The 13,380-nt window shown below is 37.7% G+C and overlaps 1 protein-coding gene across 1 annotated transcript in view; it reads left to right on the top strand.

The window, feature by feature from the left end:
• Positions 1-13,380, top strand: part of JAG2 (jagged canonical Notch ligand 2) — a 66,564-nt gene that overhangs the window by 34,226 nt on the left and 18,958 nt on the right. The window contains exons 6-10 of the mRNA XM_054161753.1: positions 9,277-9,407; positions 9,784-9,903; positions 11,579-11,692; positions 12,478-12,591; positions 13,149-13,262. Of these exons, the coding sequence (XP_054017728.1) occupies positions 9,277-9,407; positions 9,784-9,903; positions 11,579-11,692; positions 12,478-12,591; positions 13,149-13,262 (593 nt within the window). The remainder of the gene's footprint in view (positions 1-9,276; positions 9,408-9,783; positions 9,904-11,578; positions 11,693-12,477; positions 12,592-13,148; positions 13,263-13,380) is intronic.

Raw genomic sequence — 13,380 nt, forward strand, 5'->3', positions numbered from 1 at the left:
CTTAATGTCCACCAGATGCTCCTGACTTGAAGATTTGGCATATTGTATCTCTTAAAACTAACTGCAAACTGTAAAATCCAGTATATGAAGTGCAATACTTCAGTGCATCTGCAGTTTCACATTTGAACAGCTATGAAATATCCTTTTTTTTTTTTTTTGTTGCAAGAGACAATATTTCTATTTAATGTTATTTGTGATCTTTTCATACCATTAGTTATTTTCAGTGGGATTTCAGGTATTGTTTGCCCCTACCATTGGTGATTATTTTTTTTTGCAGGTTACAAGTAGAAATTGAGATTGACAGCTGGGTCAGTATTAGTTCTGCTTGTGCAAGAAGTATTCCTTCCCTTGAGCTTCCAAGAACACAATTTCCCCTTGAGTATCTACTATAATGAATTTCGGTCCATGTAAGGGTTTCTGGATGTCCTGTAGTTTTCTGGAATCCCTTAGACATCAAAGGATTGTCCTATGAGCCTGTGAAAGTTTGCTTCTGGAATGAAAGGAGCCTTTGAATAAAGACGAAAAAGCAATGTGTTTAAACAACTACAAAACAGTACCCTTTTGGTGGGGAGTGAAAGGGAATGGTGCCGTTTCCTCCTTAGGTTTCATTTCTTTGTGATGCCAGCTGTGTCTGGGAAGGCAGAAGTTGGAGAGGAAGAGGAAGACATAAAGAAGTGAATACAAAAACCTTTGAAGATGGGAGCCTGGGTGGCTATAGTACCTTTTTAAGGTGTCTGCCAATAGTGAAGCCTTTCCTTCCTTCTGTGAGTGACATGCTGTAAGCATCTAGTGTTAACCTTCTTGTCCCTTTCTGACCTGCCCAGCTAAGCAAAGCTTACAAAAATAACACTGACTGAAGGACTGACCAGAAATCTCACTATTTTGTTGGGTGGATTCTCTGATACAGGAGGAAGTACTGGAGGAAGGAATAAGAGACTTAAAATTTCAAATGGATTGTGTGCCATCTGCCTTGTTCCTTTATACCTGTCTGAAGTGGTAGATCTGTGATCACCAGGTTGGAGGAAAACAATGGCCTTTCTGTGTATGGCCACTCCATTTGCAGTGTTGCAGAAGGTTCTTGCCTACCTGTTTAAATGTGACTTGTTGCTTGAGCTTGTTTACACAGCTATCTTTAGTTCATATTCTGTAATAGTTATTAGGGTATATTAGAAATGTTGCTTCTATCCCAACTGGATAATACTTCCTGGAGAAAAATTATGCTGAACTAAAAACAAGTAAGGCTCACAGATGACTTTTATCTCCAGCAGTACAAAGGAAGCTGTTATTTAAAAGCAACTGCTATGTTTGGTGCTATTGAATTATAATCTAGATTCCTTCATCCCGGCTTTTGGACAGTTGCCACTGTCATTTAACAAGTGAAAACAATGTCCTTTTTTAATTCAGAGAGAAAAAGAAAATGTGAGAAAAACATGGGCATGAGATGTATGGAACACCACTGGTGTCAATAGCCACTTAAATGCCACTGCAGATCTGGCAACTAAAAACAAAAAAGTTGGAAAATGGTTTTCATCCTAACTTGTGTGAATGTGCAGGTGATTTAAGTAATGGCTCTGAGGTGTCAGCTGAACTCTAGTCAAAAGAATCTACCCTCCATGCTTTGGTGTTCCAATGTAATTTAGAGCAAGTTTTGGATAAAGTGTTATACCAAAACAAGATCTTAAAAGTAGCTAAATGACTGCTGACTTAGTAAAGTGTAAACCGTTGGCTGTAACTGGACATCATCTGTTGGGGTAGTTCATGTGCCAACTGTTTTGACAAATTTATTGAATATGAACAAAAATTACATCCTCAAAAGCAAACACAACATAGCTGTATCTCAAAAAGACGAGAAATTGCTATCTTATGCAAATAAAAACAAACTCAACCAACCAAAAAACCAAATCTTAATCTGTATCTGGAATCAAGATGGTCACAGTAATTTTTTTGTGTAGTTTTTCTGCCTGCAGTGGCAGACCATATGGTCTTGTTGATTTCACCAGCCCAAAGTGTTGTAGGAAGGACTGTCAGAGAAGCATGATTGCCATACCATGAGGTCTGTGGAGACAGGTTGGACTCGATGATCCTCGAGGTCTCTTCCAACCTTAGTTATACTGTGATACCATGATGTTTGGTGCTTTTTTGTTTTTTCATAATTTGTAGTACTTGTTAAATTCCATTAAACTGTCCAGAAAAGAAGGAAGATTGATCTAATGGCTTAACAGGCTCAGGGTCAATTTTCTTGTGAAATGAAGAGAGTTGAATATAGGGAAACAAAAATGATAGTCTCCTTCCATGATTAAAACTACCAACTTGAGAATCTTGGGTACTGCTCATAAGCTTACTGGCAGTTTAACAGCTTCATCTTTTACTTCTTGTGATCTAGAGTGGGATGGGTTTGTGAGAAGTCCAAATAGGCCTCGTATCTGGCCTATGTTGCCATCCCTGCCAGGACCATAATGTTTTTTGAAGTCTTTCTACTTTTCCTGCTGGCTTTTGAATGTTTAAATTTCTCTTCCAAAGCAAAACAAAAATGGTGAACTCCCCAACGCTGCTCAACTTGTCCAGCTTCTGGACCTATGATAGGATCTAGGTTATGTCATTGGAAATGAAAGTCTTACTTCACACAGCTATAGAACAAAAATTTCTCAGAATGCGTAGCCTAACTAAAATTAAATGGAAATGGTATCATTACTAGTGCATGAACATGAATTTGTGCAAGATGAGCGGAGCAAGCACAGTTATTAAAAATGCTGAAGTAAATTAAGTTGGTTAATCTGTGCGCTTTGACCTGTCTTATTCTAGAGCTGTGTTTGAACTGTGACAAGGCTGGTTTACCATGTTGGTGATTTTTGTTTTGGTTTTATGTAATCACATTTATTTTATTATATCCTGTTGAAGCAGATAGCTCAAAATTGCTGTCCAGTGCCATATATCTTCTAGTCCACTAGTATTCCACTTCAGCCTTGTTTGTAAGGCTGATTTATTGTGTCCAGCTGTGTCTGTAAACAATGTAGAACTCTCCCAGGTGGTTATCCTTCCTCAGTCTGTCACTATACCTGCTTTCAGTACTTTATTTACCAAGATGCAGAAACAAAAGCTTGAGTTGCAAAATAAGCTACAACTACCTGGAGTGTTGGGGGTGCAATAGTGTTCTAAAGATCCTTTGTTAAAGGCTTAGGATTGTTCCTAAATTTTTCAGTAGTAGGCCTACCAGTATCAATAGTCTTACTTTGATTTTCATGACACTTGGGTGGTTAATATTGTTAACATCAGCTTTGGGGAGCTCTTCCTGAACTTAAGGTAGTTGGATTCTTGTCAATTCATTCTTAGGTAAAAAGAGACCTGATGAGTCATCTCTAAGCAGGAGGCTGTTTAAGAACTGTAGAGGACTGGACAAAAAAGGAGGAAGTCAATTGTCTGTTTCTAAATGTAAGAGATAAGGAACTTCCATACTAGCTAATTAGATTGTCCTGATCTAATTAGTATGGCTTCCTTCTGCGATTATTCTAGAACAGAGTTGCAAGAAATCTCAAAGACTACTCTAAGCAGTAAACTAGAAAAGTCTAGTTTGAGCTGAGACTGACTATGGTCCTTGAAGAGCTGTTATTTGGCCCTGTAGGAATGCACTTGGTACCAGTACCAGGACATCTTCTCTTGTCTCTTCTTTGATGCAAAATACAATGTCACAGCTGTGAGTTTCACAGAACTTAGAAAACTATTACAATTGCTGTGTCATCATGTAAGTTCCTTTGCCTGCTACCAGGAACAGTAATGCCTGTATTACTGTTTTTTTATGTACTAATAGTAAGCCTTCTGGGATTGTTGGCAAGTATTTCACAAGCAGATTTATTAAGTTAGACAAAGAAGAATCCTGTGTTGTTTCTTTATTTGTTGAGGAACTGAGACACACTTTTCATTCACATCCTTGGATGGTTAATGGGTAGGAAGGCGCAGAATGTATCCTAAAGGTGGATGCTACTTCCAGGAGTATGTGAGCCAGTATACAGGAAGTGAAAACATGTATTATTCTAACTTGTGCCTACAGTAGTAGGCACTGCAGACAAATTGGAATAGTAGACCAAAGCAGCATTGAGAACCCAATATCCATACTAAACCCACTGTTTTGTTTTGGTTTTAATTTTTAGACTAGCCCTAGTCTGTTCTTGTGGACTGCCTGTGTGCAGCTGGAATACGTTGTGCGCTCCTGGCATGCATTATCTTACATTACCTTAGTTTAACCTAAAAGGAATCCAATTCTTTGTTCCGAAGCAGCTCTGATGTGAACCAACACACCATCAACAGGAATGATCAGGCAGCTCATTTAAAGAGCGTGCTCCTGGTGTGAACTAGTGCAAATACAGACACACCCCTAGAGCCACTTACTGCAGGTTAACTGAGCAATGTTTCCTCATGTTCTGGCTAAACAGTTTTGAACCATCCCCTCTAACAGCTCCTTCACAAAACTCTGAAGTACCAGAGTGAGAATGTTCTTTCCTTTATTGAAGGAGAATAAAATTTGTACAGAAAGGTGTATCTTTTGGTCTAACAAGAATGCTGGGGTTGAGAGGAAAAAATTATAAGGTTTCAGGTAATTAAAATACTTGCATTCATTAATGACCTCCCCCTCCCCCCCCCATGATCATGCCTATTTCAAAGGTAGGAAAGCAAGAAAACAATTCTGTGACACCTTTTAGTAAGCACCATACCAACTATAATATTGAATCCGGATGCTTGGAATTGTAGGATCTAACAGCTAGACCATATTGCTGCCTGCTATGCAACAATCTCTTAAAAGATTAAACAGACTTTTTATAGTTATTTTAAGTAAATAACTAATATAAAGCTATTGTTCTGGCCTATGCAGCACCATCCTGTTCACGTCATTAGAAAATTTAGTGGTTTTCCATTTAAGAGGGTTATTTCTCCCCCACCCCTGAATGATGCATTTTGCTTCTGCTCTTAATGTCACTGTTTTGCTTCATTTTCCTGTGTTGAGTGTTTTGTCCACAGCTTCTACTTGAAATATGAGTGGGAGAAATTCCCTCCAAAAAGCCTGGTTTAAAAAAAAAAAAAAGTGTAAATTTGTCACAGTGATCTTCACTTCAACTTTTGTGGGATGTGCGTAATACCAGTAACATGAAACCTGTATTAATTAAAGGCTTATACCACATTGTCTGCATCCTCTCTAGGATTTTTTTAATTTATTTTTAGGCTCCATATTCTGACTCAAGCTTTAGGAGTAGTTTGGCTTTGCATTCCTTCACATTGGTAGTTCATGTTGAAATGAAGTGGTGACAAATCTCTGTAGCTGGATGTAGAACAGAATTTATTTGGGTATCTTCTCATTCTTGTATATTATGTTTTGTCTTAAGGTTAACCAGAGTAGTTTAGTGATTGAATGAGACCTGCAATATGGGTTTTCTCAGATAACCAAAAGTCACTGAACCAGAAGAATAAACTGTGTGATGATAGTATGAAACAGCTCAGTTGGTAAATTTAACTGTGGAGAGCACCCTAACTTTTTGCTACCTAATAGAAATCTTCCTTCTGTATAAGGAGTTGTTAACAATGCAAGGTGCTGAGAGACCACGCTTAACAGACCATCAGGATCTGTTTTAATTTCTTTGCCTTTCCACTTTGTTACCATAACTGCTGTTGAAGAATCTATTGTAAAACCATGCTCCCACCTCCTGCCAAAAGGAGATTAGATCTACTAAAACCAGTTTATACATACAAGTAGTGTATCTGTTTACATGCAGCAACATAGGATATTTTGAAAACTTTGTGCTGTCTGATTTGGAAATTTCGACTTAGCTTTCACTAAATAATTATAACACAAACTTTCTCAGAGAAGAGCAAAGACTAGTACTGGCTTGTTTACTAGAACTGCTTCAGTAAACATAGGGAAAACAGTTCTGCAGAAAAATCTCTATTTGACTTAACTTGACCAGTTCAGCTGTTTTAGTGGCCCCTGGAAAAGCAAAACCCTCAAATCTTGTGTTTCTCCTTTCCTTGCTTTTCCTTGCTTCTGCTGTTGACTGCGTATGCATCTTTGAACTATGTGTAGTGATGGGTGCTTCTGCAGGATTTCTTGATACTAAATATGCAACTTAAACCACATTGCGATCTACTGTAAAAAGTGTTTTTCCTTATCCTGGAGTTTTACTATTTGAAGCCCCACTGTCCTACTGTAAACAAGTATACACTGAGTTCAATTATTGTGGATTTATCTACTTGTCAATGACAACAGTATTTTTCCTGCACAGTTGCAGTTTGTGTAATCTCAAGACTGAAACGTTATCTAGAAGCTTTACTGATGTTAACTCCTGCCACTTCCCTTTTCTCCAGCCTTGTGTTTAAAGTCTCATTTTCTGTCACCACTAGATTCTCATCTAAGGAAAATGGAAGCTGTGAAGCATGTTGGTAGAATTAGGATCTTTTCTGCAAGGTCTTAGTTTCAAGATAACTAGCAATTGTTCTGCAATTTCTATTGCACTGTCCCTGTGTAAATCCTGACCTGAAGGCATACTTTGGGTGGGAGCATATGCCTGTACTTCAACCTTCCATCAGGAAGTTGCTAAACTGTAACAATCTATTTATAGTAACTTCTTTTGTACTTTTAATAACCCAGCAAGGGCTAAGATTAAGCCAGCTCTGATTTTGTTTTGCATGTGTTTGGTTGTAAAGACAAGTTAGAGCCAATGAAGTCAGCAGAGGGGAAGGACAAAGGAAGTAGAATCTTGATTCCAATAAGAATTTTCTTTGTTTGTCGAACAATGGGAATCCTTATGAATTCTCTAAGTTTGGCTGTCTTAATTAGTCAGATGTGAAAACTTTAGGACTGCAGAAACTTTGAAAAAATTATTCTCAAGTGGAGAGGGAAACAGCAGAGATGAAGTAAGTTTTAGTCCACCATTAAAACTGTACTGTTTTTTATTTTTGTATTGAAGATGTTGCTTTTTTATCTATGTCTTTTGGACTTCTTATAGTGGATCATGAACCTTTTTAAATCCTTGTGCCTTGGCTTTTTATCTTTCTCCTAAATGACCATTTAGGAGAAAGATACAAATGAATTTCTGAATTCATTTCACTTTATTGATCACATCTTGCTCTAGGATTGAGCTGAGATCCATGTAAACATCTTTTTAGAAGGAAGTGGGATTAAAGCTGCTCTAGCACCTGCTAATGTAGGATGCGACTAGACTTCCTGTTGAAGAGGAAATCCTAATTTACTCTTCCTTGTAAACTGAAGGCTGATCAGCTTACCTCATAGTAACCTTTTGACTTGTAAACACTCTGTTCCTTCTCACTGACTGCTTTCAGCCTTTAGAAATTACTACCCTCAGGCTTGGTGGTAACTTTAACAGTAATTGCAAAAAAGCAGTAACTCTTTTCTGCTGAACTAATTTTAATGAAGTTAAGCATACCTACAAACTCAAGTAGATGCTTAAGATGCCTTCAAGTTCTTGGAAGGTGACTGTGTTTTTCTTTGCCCTCTTAATCACCAGTGCAGCATTAAACAAAAACTTGTTAGCCATTGGGTATGCAAACCAAATTTAGTTACTGTGAACATTTGCTTCGTGATGCAGGCTTTCAGCCCTTGAAAATACTTCTTGTATGTGGGTGGGATGTTGGCTCTGGCTTGGATAGTCGTGGTAAATTAATGGCAGTAGTGCTAGGTTTGGTATGGATGAAGATTTGGGTTAGGGCCCATAAAGTGAGTTATAGTGCTGCCTTTTTAATTTTTTTCTTTAATTTATTGTTTATTGCTAGCCCCTGAAGAGATTTTTCTGTCCTTGAGGAGAAAGGAAGAGAACAAATTTAGCAGGAGCAGTATTTATTTCCTCTCACTGCTAACAGAGCAAAAGAAAGCTGCTTCTGGAATCTGTTCTCCAGGCTTCTGATAGCACTACTTGGATGAGTGAGCAGAGGCCTTTGGTCTAGGTACACAGCTGAGGGTCTCCTTAGGAATCCTGCAATTGTGACATTTGAATGAAGAGCAAATAGTGGTGCTAAGAACTCAGTGGTTCTAGAACCTTATAGAAAAAAAATTTGCATCTAGATGGCTTCCACTGTGTACTTAGTAGAAATTTAAATACCATACTGCCAGCATAACTAGTCCTACTCCTCTGGGGATTGATACAGCTTACTGAAGAGGTGGAACTTGATTCACAAGGAACCAAGAATCCTCATTTACACTTTTTCCTTGTCTCCTCTCACCATGCTCCAAAGACTGAGTGTATGTTCTTTTATGATATTCAGGGCATGTACATAACAGAATGGTGGTGTTAAATCTATAAGAGTACAGTTTCCTTTCTAATGTTTTGGTTTTTTCCTCCTAGGCATTAGGGCTCCACTGGCATGCATGTGCCCAGCTCCATTCAGTGTGGTTTTGTGCATCTTGTTGTTCTTAGCACAGCTCTTAAATTGTTTATATGAAATACTTTAGAAATAACAAGTAGAACTTCTTTTTGCCTAAAAGATCAGGCTTACTGTTTCTTTTTTATTAGAATGTGTGTGAAATACACATCAACAAAAAATGCATTTGCCAGTGTTCTTTTTTAAAGTTCAGACTTTAACCCTTTTCCTGTAGCATAAACAGTTGTGGTTTTGTTAGCAGAATTCTTTTTATAGGTAACATAAAGATACTGGTCTCTGAAGAAATCTGACAGAATTTCTACTCTTTTAAAAACAAATTAGTTTTTAATGGCTTTTTTTTCCTCTGTTCTCTCTCCTCCTGTCTCCAAAGAGTACTTTTTTCACTAGAGAACACTGAGTATGGAATAAATCTGTTAAAAAGGTTCTCTTGAAAATGGACAAGATGTCTGCCTCTCTGGCTGCCCTTATATTTATGTGGCATTCTAGAACAAATTAGCTAATATCTTGAAATTATTTTCATAGACAAAAACTATTGTGCTTGTTTCAGTAAGCCAGCAGTCTCATTTTGAAAAGTAATTTCACCTCCTTTTATACCAATCACAGTTTTTTTTTCCTATGTGAGGTGATTGTGAAGATGAGACTTCTTGTGAAAGAAAACTTGTAACACAGGGCTTGGCATTGTTCTTTGCTGTGGTATGTAGAACAGTTGAGCAAGATTAGTTCCATTAAGGGTGTTCAACAGGAGCAGTATGTCTCTTCTTAACAGAAGAAATAGTGTTATCTGTTGCACAGTGAACGATCAATCTTGTTATTGAGAATGGTAACATTCTAAATACCTGTAATGCTGATAATGAAGCATTGTGTTGCTAACTTTTAACATGTCAACTTACATCTTAGGTGTCATTACGGTTGGCAAGGACAGTACTGTGATGAGTGTGTCCGCTATCCAGGCTGTGCTCATGGGAGCTGTAATGAACCATGGCAGTGTAATTGTGAAACCAACTGGGGTGGCCTGCTCTGTAACAAAGGTACTTAACATTAATGTACAGAAAAAATAAATTAAGTTGCATGTTCAACTTAACTCTTTAACCATTTATATTCTGCTAGTTTGCAACTACCTGAGTGTTTCTGTGCCTAATTTTTTTCTAGCAGGTGCTGCTTAAACATTGTAAGTGTAGGAATATTTAAGACAAAAGGCTTGGACTGACCTTGACTGTAATTCATGCAGTTGTCTTTGCTCATCCTTCCCGGTTCTGTGAATAGTTACCAGATGACAGGCTAGCTCATGAAATATGAGGATGATGTAGATGAATAGCGTTCAAGCCAGAATGGCATCTGTATGTCTGACTTCGGATGAAAATGGTAAGATGTGTTCCCTATTATTTGACACTTTTCTCTGTCCAGATCTGAATTACTGTGGAAATCACCATCCCTGCCTGAATGGTGGAACCTGCATGAACACCGAACCAGATGAATATCGCTGTGCTTGCCCAGATGGCTACTCTGGAAAGAACTGTGAAATAGGTACTTCTGTAGATTGTATGTATCTTTAGAAATCTGAGATGGTTTTAGGTATTTAGGCAGGTGGTATTTCTATATGCTCATTAATATATTTTTATTTTAATTTTTGTGGAGCAGCTGTTTTCTCCTTTCCAGCAGTTAGTTTTGGTTTCTCAAAGGGGGAGTGTGAAAAGTGATGGCATGTAACGTTTCAGCTTGATTGTTGCTTTTTCTGATAGTGGGGATGTGCCAACTCCAACCCTCCTGTCTAGTGCCTTACACTGGTTGTTCTGGTGCAGTGTGCCTTCTTGACTGGTCTTAACAGATCTGTGTCTATCCAATATGAAAAACCACATAACCACAATACAAAGATAGTATATTGCTTGTTCCCCCTTATCCATGTGTGTGTTACACAAAGACCAAAATTGTCAGATACTGGAGACTATTTTACTATTTGGACACTTTTCCTGATTATTCTGTCTCTGGAGATAAGGGGCATGTGCATAACATCTATCTTTTTCCCTCTTTTGTTTTAAAGACTCAGTATTTGGAGAAAAAATAATGCTTTTTCCTATGTAGTATTCAGATGGATGTTCTGTGGTTACTTTACCACAATGGATTGTTAAATCCCTTTTTAAAAAGTGATATTCCCAGTTTTCTCACATGAAATCTTGCCTTCCTCTTTTTTTTTCTTTCTTGTTTTTAAAATCCTTTTAACTGCTTGGCCTGAAGTTCACTAAACTGTTATCAGCAGAAGGTTTTCATATTTATCAGAATGTAGATCATCTTTGAACTTCTATCAAGTGCTACATGGTTTTAAGTGAATGAAATCTTGTCTTAGCTTGCCCCAAAAAATTGTGGGGAAGCACCTTGGCTCTTCAGATGAGGAAGCAGGGTAAAGGGAGTTATACATTTAATGAGTTCTATACCAATTATTAGCCGTAGATTGGTAAAGAACTCATTAAATGTATAAGTGCTGCTTTTTAGGTACTAGAGCCTAAGATCATAGACAGTATAAATCTCTGAAAGATAGCATCTCTGAAGTAGATTGCAAAATACAAATGCTAGCAACAATTAGCCTTATCTAGTAAGGGGATTTTTTTTTTTTTCTTTCCAAAACCTTCCTTGACTTCTGAGAAGGAACTTGATTGTTGTGTAGTGTAGCTTCTGGTGTTACAGTCCTATATGGAGTGACGTCAAGCAGTACTGCCTATAATTGCAAATAGCTTTATTCTTTGCCGTTTCTAAGGAACGGTAGTAGAATGAAGCTAAAGAGATCATCAATACTTACTGTTCAGACCTCAGTGTACAACATTTGTTTTGTCTCACTGAAGGAAAAAAATGCTGGAGTGCTCTAGAAATAAAGTGTGTGACTGAAAGCTGTGGGTTAATGGGGAACTGCTCGAGCTCCTTGGGACACTGCGATAGTGTGACCTGTCTACCTTCAGGCTTTTAATTCAGTTTATATGAAGGATGATGTCCCTTCAGTAAAATCTCATTTCAGTTTCTGACTTGGAATCTTACTCTTCATGGTTTCACGACTGTAGAGGGAGGCTCTAAACTTCTGTATAGGCACCTTTTGACTGCTCATGATTTTAGTCACTTTTAATCAGAATGCAGTTTCTTAGCAGTGCAAAGTTCCCTTTAATAGATACCAGAAGAGTATTTAGTAAGAATTTCTTTCCTTTTGTCTTCCCAGCGGAGCATGCTTGTGTATCTAATCCATGTGCTAATGGTGGAATTTGTCATGAAATCTCATCAGGCTTCAAGTGTCACTGCCCATCAGGGTGGAGTGGACCAACCTGTGCTATTGGTGAGTGTGTACTTACCTGTTAGTTGTATCAACCCTTTCAACCTTATCATGCTCTGGGGGTTTGGATTGGTGGTAGGGTTTGACTTTACCTGACTTCTAACAGCTATATCCTGGGAAACTCTGAAAAGATTAATGGTACTGTGCAGCCAGCAGTATCTAGTTGATGTAGCTGAGATCTACAAGTTATAAAAGCATAGCTGGGCAATACCCAGAGGAATGCCCTGTTGCCAAAGCTTGTAGGACAGTTTCTGACTCTTTAGCCTATCTAAAGCAAAATATAGAATGGCTTCATTTTAAGGAATATAAATGTGAATGGTTCTTCCCTTCTTAACACAGCAGAACAGTAGATTCATTTAAATGCTGAAGTATTTGATTTGGAAGACAGGGAAGTAGTAAAATGTATTATGAACCTATGTAATCGTTTGCTTCTGATTTGGATCACAGGGGTTTCTAATCCAGTTTTCAACAGCAGCAATCCTTCCTACCCCCCAAAAAACAAAAAAGAAGTTTGTCTCATAATCTAGGAATGTGACTTCCAACAAACATGTTCATTGCTGACAGATTCAGTTAATCTTCTTGATGTTTGCAGATAGACAGTTTCAGAGTTCCTTTCTCCTACATCAAAAATGTGCGAAAACCTATGCATAAGTTAGATAAAGCCAATCTGTTCCTAAGCTTGCTTATTTGTACAGTCTTCCCTTTCATCTTAAAAATCACTTAAAAAACCCAAACAAGTTAAGCCAGGTTTTAAAGTATATAATTGAGGACATCCTTTGACTTTCCAGATATTGATGAATGCTCATCAAACCCTTGTGCTCAAGGAGGGACCTGTATTGATGGTATTAATGCATTTGAATGCATATGTCCACAACAGTGGATTGGAGCAACGTGTCAGCTTGGTAAGTAATTACCTTAAAGTTTTGAAAACCACTAGATATTATTCCTAAATAATGAGTAATTGTGTAAGTGGTTTTCTAATGTGCTTTTTGTTGAAGAACGTACTGAAGATTTGTGTTGCAACTGATTTCTTAGTTCTTCTTTAGTAGATCTCAAAGCTAGAAGTTTGAAGTGAAGCTGTAACAATTTAAGCTTACTTACAGTAGTTCTTCTAGAATGTCAGATAACATTTCTGTTTTAAAATACAGCATGGGTGATGGTAGTTCCTTCTTGATGGTGGCAGAACAGTGACTATAAGCTAATGGAGGCAAGGAAGGGATTTGCCCCAACTAACATATCTTTTTGAGTTGTGGTAAAGGGAAGAATAAAATAACATGCATGTGCTACTACAGACAAAATGTGCATTAAAAACCTGTGGTATGTAAATAGGTTTAGTGCCCTAGCAATGTATAGTAAGAGCTTCTGATGCTTGGATTGCATGGAAACTTTGCTGGGTGCTGTGGTAATCTGTTTCTGGGTTTGTTCTTTATTCTCTTCTTTCTCTTCTCTTCTTTCACAGATGCTAATGAGTGTGAGGGGAAACCCTGTGTTAATGCTTACTCTTGCAAAAATCTCATTGGTGGATATTACTGTGACTGCATTCCAGGATGGACAGGAGTTAATTGTCATATCAGTTAGTATTTCTTTAGTATCTGTTGACCATAGGATGCTTCATTCTTAAAAAAAGATTTTGTGATGAACAATAGTACACATACTTCTAAAAGTGAAAATACCTGTTGTCAGGGTTTCTC

Source organism: Dryobates pubescens, chromosome 5 (genome assembly GCF_014839835.1).
Source record: "Dryobates pubescens isolate bDryPub1 chromosome 5, bDryPub1.pri, whole genome shotgun sequence".
NCBI lineage: Eukaryota > Metazoa > Chordata > Aves > Piciformes > Picidae > Dryobates > Dryobates pubescens.